The sequence below is a fragment of the Tetranychus urticae genome, chromosome 3 (assembly GCF_039701765.1).
Source record: "Tetranychus urticae isolate SD_2017Ah chromosome 3, NJAU_TeUrti_SD_1.0, whole genome shotgun sequence".
NCBI classification, from domain to species: Eukaryota; Metazoa; Arthropoda; class Arachnida; order Trombidiformes; family Tetranychidae; genus Tetranychus; species Tetranychus urticae.
This window is the reverse complement of record NC_142960.1, coordinates 24,149,766-24,170,731: the sequence shown is the minus strand read 5'-3', so window position 1 is coordinate 24,170,731 and position 20,966 is coordinate 24,149,766. Positions and strand designations below refer to the sequence as shown.

Genomic DNA, 20,966 nt, shown 5'->3' with positions numbered 1-20,966 from the left:
AGGAGTTCTCATGGGTTTAACTAATTAATGAATGATCGATTATTGTTCCCCAATATAATTAACTAATCCAAGGTTAACGGGTCTAATGACACCCAACAGTTGAGCCAAGAAATGATCCCATTTGGTGCTATTGATTAAACACAAAACGGTTAAAATGATTAACTGTTTAATATCGCATCGCGTTTTTCATTTGGATTTAAGGTGGTCAGATGAGATGAAAAGGGTTGCTTTATGGTTATAAATAATATTGAACAGACAGAAATAAGTATTTCACATTAATAGGGTTAAATGAAATGATCAAGTGATTATATGAAAGTAAATCACTGTCAATTGGTATTAATTTCAACAAGTCAACACTCAAAAGCGTTCAAAGTTTTTCATTTTAATCTTATTTTTAAGCAAAAAACGTTCAACTTTTGTATGAATAATTCAAATCTCTTATCATGCTTGTTGTGTCTTTGGTACATTTGAGTGTTTAATATCGTCCATTTGCGATCAGCAAACAATCAAAATATTGATTTAAAAGTAGAAAGTCCAATTAGCTTTGCTGATCATTTGGTTACACATTGATGATGGACATGACAAAATTGGTCAGTGTTTTATCTCGCCTTTCACAAGCAACTCACTTGAATTTGATCCGAAAAATTGATAACTTTGTGGGAAGTCTTTTGCTTTACATTCAAATTGTAACAACTATCGAGTTCTTGAGTTGTGGAACAAGAAATTAAGTTAAATTTAAAACAGGCGTAAATCACATAAACTTAACCAAGATTAACTTTTGAAGGGTTTAGAGATGACAAGCTGCAAACCAAGTGAATGGAAGCAGCAAGTCAAGCTGCTCGTTTTATTGTTACTTGAGTCTAATAAAAAATCCATAAAATGACTAATTTTGATCGTCTTGTTGTGCATTTAATTATTCATTCAAAATCAGCTTCCAAATTGCTGTCAATAATTTAAATCTTTTCTCATCGTTAACACAAATATTCTCTTATGCTTTTTTTATTCATTTTTAATTGCACGAGTTTTCGTTGAATCTCACTCTTTCCTTCAGATTTACACTTATAAACATTTAACTTTGAACATTGCTTTACGAAGCTAATGCGTTGAAAAATAGATACAAATGATTGCAAATAAAATAAAAAAAGATTAATATCAACGATATTTACAAACACATTTATGTTCAGAATCACACTTTTCGTAGTGATCGTAGATAGCAGTTTAGCTGAGATTGTCCAACCTTTTGAAATCAGTTTTTTGATCAAAATCAATTCAATCAATCAATGAGTTTCATTTTTATGCTTTTAGGCAGTTGTCTTATCTCAATATTTTGGATTCATTTTATCAAACGTGAAAAATGGAAAATTTTGCAAATAGAAAAATTCTTTGCTAAGAAAACGAAAACTAATTCTAAAAATCGTTTAATTTATTTCTAACCATTGGATTATCTTATTTTCTTGATGTGTTCTTTACCATGTGAATGAACTTCTCCTTTACACGTTTGGAATTTACTGTAAGTTGTTATTATATTCGTTTCCAATTCTAGTTAATCGAAACCATCTCCCCGAGCACGATCCAATTGAACAGTTAACAATGATTTAGTTTCATCTTTTGTTGTTTAAGTTTGAAATAATAAGTCTAACTTATTTTTCGATTGATATTCGATCCATTCAAAGCCATGATTTTTCTTTTTGCTTATGTTCATCTTTAAAAAATTTATCGAACTGAATTAACTTTTCATTGTAAACATGAAATGACTATTCGCAGCATTTACTATCTAATCTGATAGATGTCACTTTTTAAAGAGCTTCAGAAATGCTAATAGCTCCATCTATTGTTTGTAAATAGCTTTATCAAGTTATCCACACTTCATCTTGACGGTAATTCAACTACCGGTATTAATACATCCAATCTTAAAAATCTTTTAGCTCTATTAATATCGATAGATTTGTTAAAATCTTTTCTATATGTTCTTTAAACTGGACCTTGTTTCTTTCAAAAAGTATTACACTAGACAATAATGACGAACGTATTGAACATGAAACCAACATCCATTTCTATTTTTAAGTTCATTCAAAACTACTTTTTTACACGTAATAACATTTAAAGATAATATTACCTGAAATATTTGCATCAGTCGCGATTTATGAGCCTTGTACTTTGGTGAAAATTATGCTTAGCAATCAACTCATATAACAGTGTAAACAATTTACAATCAATATCGCTTTCTTGAGAATAGTTTTTTCGGTGATGATTCTCCCGTTCGTGCATTTAAGCAAATAAGCTAATACATGTATCATTATATGAACATGATCTTGTCTCTTTTAGATGATTATGAAAATAATGCAGAATTCATATTGAAAGTGTTCCAAAGCCCAGTTCCAGTTACAATATCTTGATAAAAGTGAAACTTGTAGCTTAATTGTTGTAAATGAATTTAAGACAGTTACGCGAATCACCATTTTACATTCGAAGTTTATATTTGAATATTTGATGAAATAACAGGACTTCTGTTACTATTACTAAAACTTGTCATAAATGTAAAACTTTCATTCTATCAATCACTTGTCAGTTTTTCAAGCCTTCAGTTTCCATCAATTCATTTTTAACTTCATCAAGTAATCAACTTCCAAACATTTTTTATTCACAAACTTTCTCTTTAATTATGATCTCATCGCTCTCCTCAAATGAAATACATGCTCATGATGCATCAATACAATCTGCTTGACTGGAAATGCATCCATTAATGGGAATTAAAACGGTGTTTGTATAATGATGATGGTATTGATGATGACTTCTAGTGAGTTCTTGCATGCAATTGAAGTTGCAAGTTCAACATTTGAGATTATCGTTAATCACTTGAAGTAAAGCATTTTTATTACCACACTCTCCATTGAAGTCATCCATGTCTGTAATAATAAACAACAAATGATCAGTTAACTTGAAATGACAACATAAACACTAACCTATTGACCATATCATGGCTCCACCATAACCTTCATCTTTAATCAACTTCATTTTAATCATTAAACTCTTTTCGTCTTCATAACCAACCCATTGATCCTCATGATATGCATAAGGCACTTGACCAACATCGTCCCATTCCTTGGTCCAACCATGTCTTTTCATATTATTGCATATCTATTGAGTACAAACAAGATGAAATAAAGTAATTCATTGAATTTTCAACTTGCTCAGTAAATTTTGATTACCTCATAATAAGCCAACATGCCGCTTTCATTGGTGTAAATACCAGGAGCACCGGGCCCTATTATTGGGGCATTCAAATGGGGATTGTCTTTATTCACAAGAGTGAAGCTCCGACCATAAAATGGAACTCCGATCATCAGTTTCTTTTTCGTGGCTCCCCCGTTGGTCCATAACTCAAGACCATTTCTCTTAAATAGCATTCTAAAAGTATTAGACAATCGACCATTTAAGGTATAAAGAAACTTACGACATTCGTTTTTGCATATTCAGCCTTATCATGAGGTCGTACAGTTAAAGGGCTGTGAACATCGGCAGAACCAGACCAAGTACCACGTAAATCATAAGTCATGATGTGAATTTGATCCAAATATCTTAATAAAAAGGTGAATGTTAATCATTGAAACTAATTAAATTTAATGGTCAATAATTACTTTGTCAGGTTTTGTATTGAATAACCTTGTTTAACATAATATTCAGTCGCAGGTACAGCAGCAGATAAAATATAATGGTGTTTATCGAATTCAGTTCTTAATTCCTAAAGAGAAATGGTGTAAAATAAATGTCATTATGCACATCTTATGCTATTGACTGACCTGTAATAATTTGGAGAAGTTTTCAATGTCATCAGGATGACCACCTCGACTTGCTTCTCCTGGATATTCCCAGTCCAAGTCGAGTCCATTCAATTTATACTTTTCAAGGAAACTCATGACAGATGCAACGAATGTTTTCCTTCTTTCCTCTTCCTTAACCATTTCGGAATAGCTTACTCCCCCTTCTGACCAACCTCCGATCGCAACTAAAAGCTTCAAGTGAGGCCATTTCTTGTGAAGAGCAGTGAAATTTTGAAGGCCATCTGAATAGAAAGGGTGAATTTCGCTGCTTTAGTTAATAGACTAAAGACACTGTTATAAATACAATGAAAGGCCAATTCTTGACTTACGTTCACTTGAATCAAATTTTGGGTTAATTAACTTGAGCTCGAAACTTTCACCATCCAAACCAACGAATGAATAGACTACATGAGTACATATGTTACCTGGAATTTTATCGATGTTATAGTTCATTGGTGGTTGACGATAGGCTGACCAAGTTGCGAGGTAACACACAATTTTATAATGTTTTTCATGACGCCAGTAGAAATAAACACCTTGAGAATGGAAACAACATTAAAAGAAGAAAACACTTTTATATTAACTTCTTACCTAAACCCAAAATAAACAGAAAAGACAAAACAATCCCAAAAGTCAATTTTTTCCTCATTTTTGGGTTAAGAAGACAAAAAACACGATTAAAAGAATTCACGTAAAAGTTGTATCGAATGATGATTCAAACTCTTTGACGAGTTGAAACAATCTGGTGAGATTGAAATCAAAATGGGATATCATGATAAGGATGTCCTGTCGAGGTTTTGAATGCAATTTAATCAGTTTAAGAGTTTATTGAAAATCAATGTTTAATACCGAACTGCATTGAATAACTTAATGAACAAAATTGAAAGACTGATTCAAAGCGTTTTAGATTTAAAAACTGAATAGTTCATTCATTATTCATTTCAGCAACAATTTCAAATCCAGAAATGTTTATAAATCCAAATATGCCGATTCACTCAACAATTACTTGTTTCATAAATGAAAAGACCTTTTGATTGATTTCATGAAAGGAAAGTTTCAGTGAAATCAGGGCTGATTAAATTTCGAAAATGCAGCGAATGTAGATTAATTTTACGTTTATTCAGCTAGTAATTAATGGGAATGAAGCCAGTCCAGGTGAATACATCGATGATCTTCGAAAACTTGATGATTTCTTGCAATTTTTGCTTGGCAAACAATCCATTTCAGAATATTATTATTGCAAGTTTTTCATGCTCTGGCATTTTGCGTCTCTACATTCATAAACAACTTATATTTTACTTATAATAAAATCTGTTGTTTGATGTTACTTTCATTTGGATTTAAAATTTAAGTTTATTCTTTTCAATATGTTCGAGTGTCTAATATTAATAGATTCACTGTTACATTCCTCGGCCTAATAAGTTGTATTACATGGTGCATCTAACTGTTTCACAGAATATCATGAATCGCTAGGACCATGAATTACATGGATGCTATCTCAACATCACATATTGTGTTTCTTGTATCAAAGATTATGAAAAAATGTATCTTTGTAGTCAATGAGTTAATTGCAATACTGTTTTCTGTTTTTACTTTTTGTACTTCGATGCCTTGAATATCTGCTGATAGAGCATTTAAGCTAAAGCTTTAGAGCATTCTGTCTACTTGTCTATATAGTTCTACTAATTTTTGAAGCGTGCCAATATATTTCCGTCATTCGTTTGGTTGAATTGATATGTTGAGATTAATTGCTTTACTTATCTCGAGAATCAGAAAATGAGCAAATGAGAACAGAATCCAAACAAGAAATACGATCCTTTGTTTCCGGCCTAATGTCATAATGATACTCTGCTGTCTCTCAACATGAAATCTTTTCCTCTTTCAACGTGTTTCGCACTGATAACGTTTCTATATTGCCTGCAAAGTCACTGGAAGTGGCAAAAGCTATCGGCTGTTAGATCTGTTATCAAATTTAAAAACGTTTTTCTTATCGAGTGATCTCGTGTTTTAATCCCAGATACGTTTTGATGAAACTGTGAGCACTTTACAGAAAGCTTTTAAATCTCTGATGAAACATAAATCAGGGATGGCGAGGATATCCTTTCATGAAGATCAGTTGTTGATTGGCTTCCACATGTTAGGAATTGTATGGAAAGGATATTACACCATTAGGTAAATGCTATTATTTGGTATAAAAATGATTGATCAAGATTCAGATTTTTACTGTACCTACTGATATCAGAATGAAAGTATTAAGTCTTATTTGTTTCTGCTTAATGAGCCTTGTTTTGTTGAGCTTTTATCAAGTTTCAGCTCAAAATGATTTCGATGAAGGACCAACTTTTGGTGACAGAATGAACACTTATAAGAACAAAAGTTGTGTCAAAAGTCATCAATTTGGTTGCTACAAAGGATTCTGTTGGTCTCGATGCTCAAGTCAAGGAAAGAAGCCCAATAACAAGGAATGGTGTTACACAACTCGCGGTCGATCACATCGTTATGGACCTTTCAGATGCAGATCCAAGAAAGATTGTAATCCATGTTGGAAGTGCGGAGGTCCTTGTACAGATTAAGGCCAGCGTTTTAATTTAAAGCAAATATTCTGATGAATAATAGTTTCCATCATTGAAAGTATTAAAGAATACAAAACATGAATAAACACAATTGTCCATTTTATTGAAACTCGTGTTATTGCTATGATCCCTGTGATTAAACTAACTACTGTTACTAGTTTTCGTGTAATAGTGCAGTTGTAATGGTCAAAATTAATGATAATTTGACTGCGATTCATGGCAATTCTTATGTTCTTCTTGCATCCTTTATCTTACGTTAGAAGTTTTTAGACTGAAGTTCACTGTAACAAAATATCAAAAAACAAGTAATCCATAACTGTCTAATTTTCAATCATTTTTGCAATTTTTTTCCGAAATATAAGAAAATTTTGAGCTTTTTTAAAAAATCGGTACTTACAGTCTGCTGGCTGAGCCTGAACTTGGTTCATAGATGAAAATTATTAATCTGACCTAATGTAAAGTTAGGATTTATAAAATCTTAGAGCAACTTGGAAAAATTTTTCTCAATCTATTGATCATGGATCTGCCATTTCTGGAAGATCTTGTCGTTGTTGGTTAAAATTAGGAAAAGATACGTTCAGGTGGCACAAAAATGGCTGAATACTAAGAAATTTACAAGCCTAGCAATTCTGGATAAATCTGAAATTATTACACGAATTTGAAAGCAGGTCAGAATTTGACTATGAATTAAGCAGCTTAAATTATAAATTTATTGAAACTCGGTGTAAGTGCACAATAAGTGCTTTATTTAAACCACATTTATTATTCAAAAATAAAATAAAATCGTCGTGCGTATAATTGTATGAATTTTACCAATAAGACTCGACTTTTGAAGACGGTCCACTTTGGCCAATATTGCTTTTACTTCGCACGGTTGCACTTTGCATTGCATGGTACAACATGCATTGGGTTAGTTTGTTCAAGAGGTAGCCAAGTAAATGATGAAATATTAATAGTAACTGGTTCCCTTGGAGTTGGTGGTTGACCGTTGAAAAGCCAAAGATTTATGCGGACATTTTCATTCCCAGCAGTCAAATGTAAACTTGTATCGGTGTGATTGAAATATTGTCTTTTATCACCTTCCTTAGTCAATCTGAATGTAACACCACAAGGTGACCAGGTAAACTCGGCTTGTGTACGACCAGAAGAAGGCTCAACAGCAAAGCGAGTGATTTTCGAATGATCTCTAAATGGGAGAATAGTGAATTGAGAGTTTGTTGACCAACTTGATTGTCCAAACTTAGCTATTTCAATGTCGATTTCACGATAAAATTCTTTTGGAGCAAGGTCATCCCATGTGAACAAACCTAAAACAACTTGAGGAGGAAGATTGGCGATTTCTGATTCAATGATCCACCGATAAGTTCCATGACCAAGAGAAAGAACAGTGTAAACCTCAGCTGAACTCCATTTTCCTCCACTTAAAGGTTTTGTTGTAAGACTCAATATTTTATTGTTGATAACACTAACACTATCAGCGGTGAATTGGTTTGGTCCTGGACCCCAAAAGCGATCCTTGATTCGCCAAGTATAACCACTCCATGATATAGTTTGCTTGTCATGCGTCCATTTGTTAGCATCGGACTCCAAAGTGAATACTAACAAGAGATAAAAGACACATTTACTCATTACAAAAGGCTGTGATCTGGCCATTTTAATGGATTGGTAACAATTGTACAACTGAGAAATGATACATCTTTCAGCAGTATAATAGCATTTGGATAAATCAAATAAACCCACCTATCAATTCAACCTTTGCACACAAAAGACTATTTTTTTATTTCCTTTTTGTCATGAACCCCTGTGTGAGATTAAAATTGTCAGATTATGTGACAAAATATTACTATTTGTATCAAAAATTCTTGCGAGTATAACGCTAATAATCCCAAATCTGATGAATGTTTGCGTTGAAAAGTTACAGCAATATATATTTCAAATACCGTGCTATCAATTTTGACTCTAGAATGTCGTATTTTTGTTGACTTATTTATTCTGCTTTATTGTTCATTTGTGAATCTATAAAACAGCCAAATAATGAAACTCTTGAGCCATCCGATGCCCGATTTGATCCATGGAAAACCTTTCATTCAAGAGTAAATTCTTATAATATACTCAAAGGAAATTAACGGATTTTGTTCATCTGGCCAAATATTTGGTACGGAGATAGAAGCGTCCGTCAAGCATTCATGCCTCTAATGTAACAAAAAAAATTTCGAGACAAATTAAGTGAAGGTATTGAGCTTGCCTGCATTCAGTCAGGATTTGATCTTCTAGATCTCGTGATTTAGTCCCAGATACGTTTTGATGAAACGATTTGGAAATAAAATCTGTGAGCACTTGCCAGAGACTTTTACGTCTTTGATGAAACATAAATTACTGATGGCGAGGATATCCTTTCATGAAGATCAGTTGTTGATTGGCTTCCAAACGTTAGGAATTGTATGGAAAGGATATTACACCATTAGGTAAACAAGCTGAGCCCGATCATGACTGATAGTAAATTTCTTTCACTGAATACAATCCAATCCAAATTTCAGATAAATCAGAGACTCAAATTATTGATGAAAAACTAATGTCAATGAGAAAAACTAAAAAAGTTTGATTTGAGATTTGAACCTTTGTTGGCTGTGCAGGGTTAAAACTGATTTACTTATCCTTCTAATGCAATAAACCACCAACCTTAATAACCAAAAAGTTTTTCCCCCTAAGTCAATAGTAAGAGATACGGATTCTGCATTTTTTCCCCCAACCTGTTTGGACGCTAATTTCTCAGTAACCTCAATTCCGAAAAAGCTCTGACTATTTTGCGTGGATGAAATTTAATCATGGCTTTCAGGCTAAATACAAATCCTTTTAGTTTGGCCACAATCTTTACTCAAAAATTTCATGTTTTGACTTTATATATTGTGTAGATGTGTAGATGCTACTATTTTGTATAAAAATGATCAATCAAGATTCAGATTTTTACTGTGCCTATTGATATCAAAATGAAAGTTTTAAGTCTTATTTGTTTCTGCTTAATGAGCCTTGTTTTGTTGAGCTTTTATCAAGTTTCAGCTCAATATGATTTCGATGAAGGATCAACTTTTGGTGACAGAATGAACACTTATAAGAACAAACAATAAACACAATTGACCATTTTATTGAAACGCTGGTTAGTGCTATGATTCGCTGTAATTAAACTACAGCTATAATGGTCCAAATTATTAACATTATTCATTTTGACTCCAACTCATGGCGATTCTTATTCTCTGTTTATATCCTTCATCTTGCGTTTTATACTGAAGTTCGCTAAAGTACCGAAAAATAAACTATAATGCCTTGCTGATACATGTTAAACTCTCATAGAGAAAAACAAATTTTTGAGACCAAGGCGCCTTTTTGAAGCTAAAATTTTATTCTAAACGCAATTCTCGAAAAAAAATTTTCTCAGAGTTTGAGCGATGATTGTGAAGTGACCTTAGTTTTTTCACTCTGCATTTCTCAGATATAAAAGATACACTAAGATCCAACCATAACATGTTGAATTTTCAGAAAAATTCAAACACTATCTTACAAGATATAAGGAAAAAACCAAAAAGTTTAAAATTTACCCACACAGGTTAGTAGTGAAAATAAGATGATTTTTCGGTGTTTATTCAGTTATCAAAATGAATCATCGATACGACTTCCATTGGATTTATATTTTCTTTTCTAATTTTGATAGCATCGTAATGTGGGAATGGATTATCAGGCGAAGACTTCACATCTACAGTCTTTTTATTACCTGAAGATTCGCCCATAGTCATGTAACTGTTGTATTTATATTCATTTTTTAATTTTAAGTTGGACGATGAGCCCATCGTTAGATAACTATGTTCATGAGTATTATCTTTGCCAAGTTTAAGAGCTTCATTATTCTTATAAGTAGTGTCCAGTTCAATATAATAATCACGGATGGATTCGTCGATCAGTTCACCCAATCTATTGACCAACTGTCTAAAATTGGGTCGTTCAATTGGAATGGATAGCCAACAATCTGTCATTATCTTATAAATTATTTGTGGACATTTGTCTGGTCTCTCCATTCGATATCCTTTAACCAACTTGAGATAGAAGTGTTGATCAGCAGGTAAACCTGGATAAGGTGATCTGCCCAAAGTGAATATTTCCCAAAGTAGAACCCCAAATGACCAGACATCAGATTGAGTTGTGTAGAGTCGATCACCAATTGACTCAATGGCCATCCATTTTATGGGCAATGGAGTGTCGACCTTCTTGATGTAATTGTAATCCTTCTGAATGTCTTTCGCCAAACCAAAGTCACATATTTTAACGACTCCTTTATCGGCCACAAGAACATTTCGAGCAGCTAAGTCACGATGAATCAACTGTGTTAACAAATAAAACAATTGTATCAATAATTAAAAAAGAACAATAGTTAAAGAAATTACTTTTTTCTGTTGTAAATATTCCATTCCTCTGGCCACTTGAAAAGCGATTGCAATTAAATTACGTGTTGCTAACTGTTCATTATCTTTGGAATCTAGATCGAGTTTGCTTTCTTTAATGGAAGTTCGGCGTTCGTCATTAGAGTTACTACAATTACCAGAATCGTTATTGATGGTAGAGCAACTATTCCCATTCAGACTATGAGGTTCAACGTAACTATCGTGCTTATTTGGCTTTGAAAAGTTGTCATCATTTGAGGATTCATCATTTTGGTCATAAAGATCGATTTGGTCGATGAAAATTTTTCTTCGTTCTCTTAGAAAGTTTCTTAAGTTGCCAAATTTACAGTATTCAACAATAACCATTAACTGATCATGAGTCCTGTTTTTAGTTACTGCACCAAGGCAATTGACAATATTCAGATGATGACCCATGTGAATGAGTATTTTGAGTTCAGAAATTAATGCTTTGATTTGTAAAAAGTCCGCATTTGGTTTCAGCATTTTAACTGCAACGAGTTGTGTTGAATCAGTTTGGCCAAGACCAATTGCTTGAGCCAGAACAACTCGACCAAAAGCACCTTCACCAAGAGTTTGGATTATTTTCAGTCGATCAGGTGAAAACTCCCAAGCAGAATCATAAGATAACAAGTCAACTTGTTCATCTAAAGGAAGATCAGGATTGAACGAATTCATGGAAGTTATTGGACTCAAAAGATTGGAAGTTAAATACTGAAGATGCTTCGCCTTGCAATACTTGACGACGATGCAAGCAGTGACACACAATGCTAAGGCGAAAATGAGTGAAGTTATAATTAGTAAACTAATCAAGCTTTTATTGGATTCTTTTGAAAATGATAAGTAGGCAACGGCAGACACATTATCACCACGAACAGACGCTATGCATTTGTATTCACCCAAATCATTCTCTATCAGTCCATTGATGATCAATCGTTGCTTATTGTTAGTCGAATGAAAAACAAATCTTCTTGTTGGCCTTAAAAGCGTCCCATTCTTGAACCATTCAACTTTAGGTTTTGGTTTACCTTGAGCTGCACAATAAAACTCGTGAATAGCGTTTGGTAAAACATTTATCACTTGACCTTTCATATTGGTATCTATTATACTAGGCTTAACACTAGACTGAGCAGTTATTTTGATTTGTTTTGTCGAGTATTCGGGGCTGATTGACGATTCACTGCAATTATCGACTTCTTGTAAATGATTTATTGTTGCATTACAGTAATAAATGCCAGATAGTTTATAAACAATGTCTGTTATAAGAAGAGTGCTTTTTAATGTTGACTCCAGTTCATCGGTAGAGTCAATGATGGTCATTTTAGTTGAGTTTTCTAGTCGTTTTACATTCAAAAGTTCTTCTCGCGTTTTAAAGTACCAATCCAGTTTGTTGTATTTGAATTTCGAGGCTTCACAAGTCAATTCAATGTTATCATGGACAATGAATTCACTTTGAGGGGAAACTTTGAGGTTAAACCCATTGAATGCTGATGTTACAATAAAATAAGTATCGACATGCTTGGAACCGAATCTATTCTTGGAGTTACAACGATAAACTCCACTTGTCGTTGCTTTGTCAATCTTCAATGTCGATTTAACCGATGTCTGCTTTACCACAATTTTACTTGACTCGCCATTCAATTTGTCATCATAATGATCAACCAAATAATCTCTTGATTTATTTCGAAGGAAATTGTAACATTCAAATGGTTTACAGCGATAAAAAGTCCAATACAAATTTGCACGTGGACTTGATACTGAAAAACAAGTGATGTTATATGAAGAATTGGGATGAAAATATATGTTTGTACTTTCAATTTCGACATGGGGTTTAGCACATGTTACAACATGAATTGGGTTAGTTTGTTGAAGAGATAGCCAAGTAAATGATGAAATATTGATAGTAACTGGTTCCCTTGGAGTTGGTGGTAGACCATCGAAAAGCCAAAGATTTATGTGGACATTTTCATTCCCAGCAGTCAAATGTAAACTTGTATCGGTGTGATTGAAATATTGTCTTTTATCACCTTCCTTAGTCAATCTGAATGTAACACCACAAGGTGACCAGGTAAACTCGGCTTGAGTACGACCAGAAGAAGGTTCAACAGCAAAGCGAGTGATTTTCGAATGATCTCTAGATGGCAAAACAGTGAATTGAGAGTTTGTTGACCAACTTGATTGTCCAAATTTAGCTATTTGAATGTCGATTTCACGATAAAATTCTTTTGGAGCAATGTCATCCCATGTGAAAAAACCTAGAGCAACTTGGGGAGGAAGATTAGCGATTTCTGATTCAATGATCCACCGATAAGTTCCATGACCAAGAGAAAGAACAGTGTAAACCTCAGCTGAACTCCATTTTCCTCCACTTAAAGGTTTTGTTGTAAGACTCAATATTCTATCGTCGATAACACTAACACTATCAGCGGTGAATTGGTTTGGTCCTGGACCCCAAAAGCGATCCTTGATTCGCCAAGTATAACCACTCCATGATATAGTTTGCTTGTCATGCGTCCATTTGTTAGCATCGGACTCCAAAGTGAATACTAACAAGAGATAAAAGACACATTTACTCATTACAAAAGGCTGTGATCTGGCCATTTTAATGGATTGGTAACAATTGTACAACTGAGAAATGATACATCTTTCAGCAGTATAATATCATTTGTATAAATCAAACAAACCCACCAATCACTCAACACAAAATGCTAATCTTTTTTTATTTATTTCCTTTTTGTTAATGAAGCCCTGTATAAGATAAAAATTGTTAGATTATGTGACAAAACATTACTATTTGTATCAAAAAGTTCTTGCGAGAATAACGTAATAACCACAAAATCTGATTAGTGTTTGCAAAGCTTCAGCAATATATTTCAAATACACTAGAGTACCCGGTTAACGCAATTTTTTTGTGTTCCGTTTAAAGCAATTTTCACAGTCGCCATCTATGATTTTTTACAAATTGACAAATTTTATATAATCCTTCCATTACCTAAATCTTAAGCGCTATCAATTTCTGAAAGTCATTATCACTAGATGGAGACTTAGAAAAAAAAATTGCGTTAACCGGGTACTCTAGTGTACTAACAACTTCGACTCTAGTATGTCGTATTTTTGTTTAATTGTTTATTCTTTTTTATTGTTCATTTGTGAAGCTGTAAAACCCCCAAATATTGAAATTCTTGAGCCATCCGATGCCCAATTTGAAAGGAATTTACAATCGGGTAAGAGGCCTGACTTAAAAGATTGCACAACTTGCTTTCACTACAAGTTTTGAGGTCGCATCATGGATTCTCATCCAAGTCTTGAAACCAATTCTGATACAACACTTGCACTACTAGTTGAGATCTCAAAGAGATAAATAATATAGCTAAAGCTATGATACACAATTATTTGGGACTGAAACCCTTGGGTCGCGAAGACTTAAGATTGTGTATGTTGAACACAAGTAAAACACTTAGAACTCGAATAGAGTTGAACTGAATTTTGTTTAGGAAATTAGGAGAGGGTGAAATACTTGAGTATTGAGATACTGTAACTTTATTGGTAAGAATTAAGGAAAGCTTCAAAGAGCTGAACAATAGAAAGTTGAACAGTAATGAAATTTTAAGATGAACTGGTTTGCGTTGAGCAAAGATTAACAGTTAATGAAATATCTAAAGATATCTTGTATTTATGCAAAAGGTTAAACAAAGAAATTAAATTGGTGGGAAAATTTTGTAAGAAATTAAAAATCTCTGTCTTCATTTGTCGACTTTTTGGGTTTTGTGCAAAAACCAATTTTAACACTGTTAAGGCTATGACGCCACTTTTTAGGTGTCTAGGATACCCTTATCAGTATTGTCATGAGACAAACTTTTTGCCTTATTGGTAATACTAGCCTTTGCTAAGGCAAAAGGATTAGCGTTTTCAAGCTAATGAAAAGAAAGACAATTTGACAACTCTTTCTTTTTGTGCACAATTTTGAGTCTCAAATTTCACTCTTAAGTTGACCAGATTTTCAACCATGTTGTGGTCAGATTTGAGGAATTAAAAGCTTACAAGAGCTCAACCAAAAATATGCACGAAGTGTGACTGAAGAGTAAACAAATGAAGAAGTCAGAATAAGCATAAGTTAGATTGCTAAAGCAATACGGTGTACAATAATTAAGTTTAAGTATGAAAATGAATTTAAAGTTAAAACAATTAGAGATTCTGAAAGGAATAGAAATGAATGAAAAGCTTTTAAGAACTAATGAGGAATGAAAAACAAGTTCTGAACAGTTGAAAGAAGACCAATTTTTCTACCCAACACTTCCCAGGAATTAAGACCATGAAGTCTTCTTTTGACTGGGTTAAGGTTTTGTTTGAATTCCTGGTTCCTGGTTGGTTCTTTAATTGTCTAGTAATCAGGTCCAGAATAAAGATGATAGGAATTTGAAGATGAAGTTGAATATGATTCTGCTGTTGAAGAAAATCTTTCGCTTCCAGGGGGTGAGAGAACTAAGGGTTCTGGTGAATTTGGTGCATGGACGGCTTCAAATGGTGGAGGTAATTCAGCAATCATTTGCCTGATGCGTTGCAATTGCAACTCTCTTTGTGCATTGTAAGATGCAGCTGAAGATGCAGAAGATGCAGAGTGTTCAGACAATGAAGATTGTGAGCTGGATAAACTGGAACCAGAGTCAACAGATTTATCGGATTCCTTAAGGAATGAATAAATTGTTGAAGAAGAATCAGAGTCTGGTAAATCAATTCGAGGTGGAGGGAATTGATTGTTTGAAGCTTGATGAGAGGAGGTTGAATTGGAACGAGGTCTGGCTTGTTGATTAAAATAAGATGGTTGCAATTGAGAAGGAAGTGAATGATGAGATCTGACTGAATGAATTGAATGAGCAGAATTGTTTGAATTTCGGGAATGATTTGAATATTGAGAATTTCTTGAATGGTTTGAATTGTTAGACTGATTTGATCTAACAGAGGCAGCAGAGTTTGAGCGAGATAATGGAGTTGGAGGTGTGTAATGAGGTGAAGTGGAATTTGGAGGGCTAGGAATGAGTGGAGGTGGCAATTGTTCAGGGTCCTCAGCTTCGAGATCGATTAAGGGAATCTCAGGAGCGGGTTCAATGGCGAGTTGATTAGGTGGATGTGGTGGTTCACAAGCTCGACCAATTTGTGGGTTTGATGCAGTTGAAGAGGATGATGAGGAAGAAGCTTCAGATCTTTCAGAAACTCGATCTTCACTATCATAGTAATTTGACTGTGGACTATTAGCAGGACTAACGCATCTTCGATTGAAGGTAGGAGTACCATGTCGAAGGTGATAGGTCCAGTCGGTTGGCCATTCAGCTAAACCTTGACGAACTCGATTGTCGTAGATTTGAAATAGACGAGCCATATGCTTGTTACCACAAGTTTGCTGAGTATTTCCATAATGGATTCCACCATGGATTCTAGCCATTTCTTCAATTGGTTCCCAAAATGCAAGATACATGTTCATTGCAGTAATTGCTTCTAAAGCAGGGGAATGAGCTTCAGGTTTCAATACGAATTTAGGGAATAATAGGAATGATGAGAGAGCGATGGAAGCTGGAACTCCTTGATAAGGCGAGAAGTAATGAGTAACATCTCGGAGTTTTGGTTTTAGAGATTCAATTTCAGCTTGAGTCAAATCTAATGATCTTAATAGATTAATTAAGCCAGCGCCAATGATTGATGTTGCTGTGAGGAAGAATTCGAGAATTTGGTTACGAACAGATTCAAAGTTTTTCGCATTTCTAATATCTCGATGAGTAAGGCCATGAAATTGAGTGTCCATATGATCAATGCGATATGGATAAGAAACGAAACTTTCAAATACAATGTTTCGGTAGCCATCAATGATTACAACCCAAACAGGTCGTGGTCGCATTAGTATCTGCAAAGGTTCACCCATCATTTGTATTCGGCAATAAGCCATATGAATGCTATAAGTTGTTTGAGGTGATGGATGGAGGTTGATTGCTTCTTGAATCAAGTTTTCAGTTGAAGGCTTCAATCGAGGCATATTGATTACCGTAAGTCTGTTGAATTCATGGAATTGAGCTCGATGCTTGTTCAATCTGTTTTGCTGATATTGAACATTACCAGTGGGTGCATTACTTTCTTTTAATGAGGTAAATCCTTTAAAGGATGTTGGAAATAAGTAGCGAGCAGATTGAACGATTTCATCCCTGCGTTCAGGAGGGATTCTTTCCAGGGGATCAATTCTTACAAAAGGACCAATTGGTTCCCTTTCAGACTCAGGAGCAAGATCTCTATTATATCGAGGGGTATATTTAGGAGGAAGGCCGACTGCAATTTTTAACCACTCTTCAGAGTCGTTAACAAGATAAAAAGGGACTCGGGACCAGAATATGGTATGAGGTCGTTGAGGGACAGAAGAGGGAACTCGATGGCCTACAGTTGGTTCGAAACCAACGACATTTTGAATGAAGTTTTCATCTTCATCAAGAGGTTCTGTGGGATCTTTTACTCTTTTGTAGTTGTTCCAAAAGTTTAAACTAAAGTTTGCAAGGGAACGAATTGCAATAGGGTTAAGGAGGGGATCACTTGGATCAGAATCTTTTAGATTAGACAAACAAGCCCAAAGATTGAATTTATCATACCATTTGTTATCATGGTTGTTCTGAGCAGGAGGAAGGTTTGCTTGACCAGTTTTTAAATGAGTTGGCAAAAAGTTTGCCAATCTTTTTGGAGCTTTAATAAGCTCTTCTCTAACTTGAGTTGAAACAAAGGGTAACTCGATATTAAAATCAAATTCTTCAAGGAATAAACCTAGTCTGCATTTTTCTTCATGTTTGAGAATTTCATTGGGTGCAAAAGATTCTGAGCAACAAGTTCGGCGACAATTGAACATCAACTTGTTATAAGCTTCAGTTAATTGTTTAGAAGAGGGAAGTTGGAAAAATGGATAGTCGTCTTTGAATGCAAAGTGTTGAACGCATTCAGGTAAGAGACATAGGAATTGATGAGGATGGTAAAGAGGGAATAGATTTAAAGTCGAAACTAAATCTCGCAGCCATTCAATACATAAAGTGCAATACCAGTGTTTGCAAGATCGGCATTCTTTTGGATCTACCGATATCTGTTCACAAAAGTAGCATCGGATGCTCTTTTCGATATTATTGAGATCAATATTCTTGACCTGTGCTTTGGTTATACCATGAGGAATAGGCTTTAGAGGCATAGTTTTGATTTTATCATCATCATATAAATTAAGGTAAATTTTCTCACGAATCATGAGCTCAAATTTAGCTTTTAAATCTGAAAAGGCTTTAGCCTTAGCCTGAACTACATTTTTAACTTCAAAGAAGCGCTCATTTGTAAGGTAATCGGGAAGTGGAGCTGTAGGTAATGGAGCGGGATATTCTCCTTTCTTGAAATTGTATTCTGATGGTTTTAGATATTTCTCAGGGAATTTCTTGTCGGGATGAATGTAAAGTTTTGGATGGAGATCGATTGGATGATTTGGATATTTGGGTTTATTAGGAGGCTGAGTAGCATTGTTTGAATTTGATTGGGAACTTTGAGAGGATTGAGAGGAATTTGAATCATTAAAAGTTTTAATTTCAGAGATGGGATTGTCCCAATGAACAGAAGGAATGACGGATGATGGAAGGGGACGATAAATAGGATTGCCGTTGAGTCTTAATGGGGTTTTAATTAGTCTACTTAACTCTGGAAGTTGTTCCATAAGAATTGGGAAACGTTTGCGAAGTTGGATCGGTGGAGCCAAGTACAGTCTTTTATACTCAGGATATGAATCATTTGAGGGTCTTTTACCAGTATTACCAGAAGTACCAGGTCGAATTGCAACAGAGTTGGACGTTGAAGGTTGAACATTTAAGTTCGAAGCAGATGAATTTGAAGCACCAGAGTTCTTAGGCAATGCTGAGATTCGTTGAGCAGTACGGATGGCTTGAGTCTCATCATCAGTTTCACTTTCAGACTCGACGAGGTTCTCAAAGTTAAAGTTTCCTTTTGTGAACTTTACGTTCTTAGGAGGTGGTGGAGGAAGCATTGAAGCTTTGAATGATGAGGATGTTGAAGCAGAAGGATGCGGAACACCACAATGAACACGAACGGTTCTTACAGCACCTTGACTAACTCGAGGGTTAGCATCACGAGGATCACTTTGAACACTTTCAGATGGTTTAGGGACCATAATTACGACAGTTGGATCGTCGGTTTCGAGAGAAGGCACAAGATGAGAGTCAGGGTTTGATGGGTGTTGAGGTGAAGGTGAAGGCGACTGGATTTGTCGAGGTGGAGTTGGAACTCTTTCAAGTTCACCACTTGGAAGAATACGTTCGATGAGGGTTGATCGAAGGATTCGATTCTTAACAATTTGCTTGTTGGGTTGAATGTTTGGCATTTTTAAGCGTGGAAGTGATTGAATTGTAACTGACTTAGAAGTAAAAACTGAGGGAATTGAATTCAGAAGGGAAAAATTTTGAGGGAAACTTTGAAAAATCACAAGATTTAAGAAATCAAATGAATTAACTGAAAACTCTAAAGAGTTAAATAGAAAGTTTGAATAATTGGAAAATTGAGTAAACTTTGAATTGAAATTAAAATGAGAATTTAAATGAAATTGAAAATTGAAATTGAAATGAAAATCAGATAAATGATAAGAAGAGAACTCTTGAGAGTTGAGAAAATTTGAAGACAATTTTTGTAACTGTTCCACAAGAAAGGACAATGTGAAGTGTCTGGGGTTAAGTGGTGTGAAAAGCAAATGGAGCGAGGGAGCAATTAGTGCTTTGCGGTTAATTGTTAACCAACGGTTTTGGAGGGAAACTTTTTTCTTTGTTTCTAATGAGGGAGAAAAGGGGTTAAACTCACTCGTACTTTCACTCTTAATTTTGCTTTCCCCTTGTGGATTAGACTTAACGCTATTGGTTGAAAAAGCATAAGCTTTAACAAGCGTTGACAATCTGTTATTTTCAATTTTTCTTATCTCTGGTAAATCTTCACTAAGATAACAATAGAAAAGCACAAAAGTGTTAGAAGTCAAATTTTGAGCTAATTTGGCTTGATTTCTGGTTAATCTTTTTTCTTTAACTAAATTAGGATTCTGCTGAGAAATAGCACGATCAGCGGTAACATATTTCTTTCTGGGTTTTTTCTCAATTATATCATCAAAGTGATTTTGAATATATTCAGAATTGGGAGGAATCAATGAAGATGTTGAATTTAGATTGTTAAGGTTTTGATCTAAGATTCCTTCAGGAATAGCATTAGTTTGAACTTGATTCTGAGCTGAATTTGTTAATTCATTTTGACTCAAATTTTGATTCTCTTTTTGCAATTCATTTTGAATTGAATTTTGAATATGGTTAAAGCCATCATTGTTATCAGTATTAGTTAGATTCTTAAAGGAATGATTATTTAAGGGATTTTCAAAGTTAATTTTTAGAAATTGGTTTAAATTGGAAGGCTTTTTAGTTATTATTAATGGCGGAGAAGGAATTGAATGAGTTTGGTTATTAATTGAGGAATCAGAGGGAATAGGGAAATCAATGGATTCGTTTAAATCTGAATTTTGTTCATTTGAAGTTTCATTTGAAACTGAATTAGTTTGATCATTTAAATCACTTGCTGAATCTGTTGAGGGTAAATCTGTTATATCACTTAAGTGATCATTATTACTGGCTGAATCAATGAATGAAGGGGAATCTGGAATATCAAAATTTTCATTTTCTAAGAATGTATCTGGGTTAAAGTATTGAGTTTTAAGCTTTTTCATTTTTTCTGATAACTCTCCTCGATAGAGTTTTGTATTACTTACATTACAACTGAAAAGACCTAAGTCTTCGAGCTCTAATAAAAGCAATGAGCCTTTCTGAATACCACAAACCAAGTATGGACCATGGTATTTCTCACGAAGTTTCTTACTAATTGAGGGATCTAAAGATTCATTTTTAACAAAAACGAAATCACCTTCTCGATAAGGAGAAGATTGATGGAGGGCTTTAGTCCTATTAATTTGATAGATTTGTTGTGAGTGTAAACGAGCGTAAGCAAGTTTTCTGGCTTGATTAACATCAAATGAGAATGTATCAGGAATTTCGAGCAAGTTATCAATAGGCTTTCTAGGGTGT

The 20,966-nt window shown here is 34.3% G+C and overlaps 2 protein-coding genes across 2 annotated transcripts; both read right to left on the bottom strand.

The window, feature by feature from the left end:
* Positions 1–2,618: 2,618 nt before the first annotated feature.
* Positions 2,619–4,556, bottom strand: LOC107365169 (endochitinase). The gene is made up of 8 exons (XM_015932642.3): positions 4,413–4,556; positions 4,151–4,357; positions 3,801–4,063; positions 3,639–3,742; positions 3,455–3,578; positions 3,210–3,395; positions 2,964–3,138; positions 2,619–2,906 (listed from the first exon to the last, which is right to left on the bottom strand). The coding sequence occupies exons 1-8, from the start codon at positions 4,468–4,470 to the stop codon at positions 2,830–2,832; spliced, it is 1,194 nt and encodes a 397-aa protein (XP_015788128.2). The 5' UTR covers positions 4,471–4,556; the 3' UTR covers positions 2,619–2,829.
* A 5,453-nt stretch (positions 4,557–10,009) lies between these two features.
* LOC107365074 (vascular endothelial growth factor receptor 1-like) lies at positions 10,010–13,567 on the bottom strand. Its single transcript, XM_015932539.3, has 2 exons — positions 10,828–13,567; positions 10,010–10,764 (listed from the first exon to the last, which is right to left on the bottom strand). Exons 1-2 carry the CDS (start codon positions 13,441–13,443, stop codon positions 10,033–10,035), a joined length of 3,348 nt encoding a protein of 1,115 aa, XP_015788025.3. The 5' UTR covers positions 13,444–13,567; the 3' UTR covers positions 10,010–10,032.
* Positions 13,568–20,966: the final 7,399 nt, after the last annotated feature.

Bases quoted from the DNA above. Each gene is read 5' to 3' on its own strand.
- LOC107365169 (XM_015932642.3), bottom strand. From the start codon at position 4,470: ATGAGGAAAAAATTGACTTTTGGGATTGTTTTGTCTTTTCTGTTTATT. The intron at 4,358-4,412 runs GTAAGAAGTTAA...TCCATTCTCAAG, and splicing joins TCTGTTTATTTTGGGTTTAG to GTGTTTATTTCTACTGGCGT. The intron at 3,743-3,800 runs GTCAGTCAATAG...ATTTCTCTTTAG, and splicing joins ACTTCTCCAAATTATTACAG to GAATTAAGAACTGAATTCGA.
- LOC107365074 (XM_015932539.3), bottom strand. From the start codon at position 13,443: ATGGCCAGATCACAGCCTTTTGTAATGAGTAAATGTGTCTTTTATCTC. The intron at 10,765-10,827 runs GTAATTTCTTTA...TTGTTAACACAG, and splicing joins AATATTTACAACAGAAAAAA to TTGATTCATCGTGACTTAGC.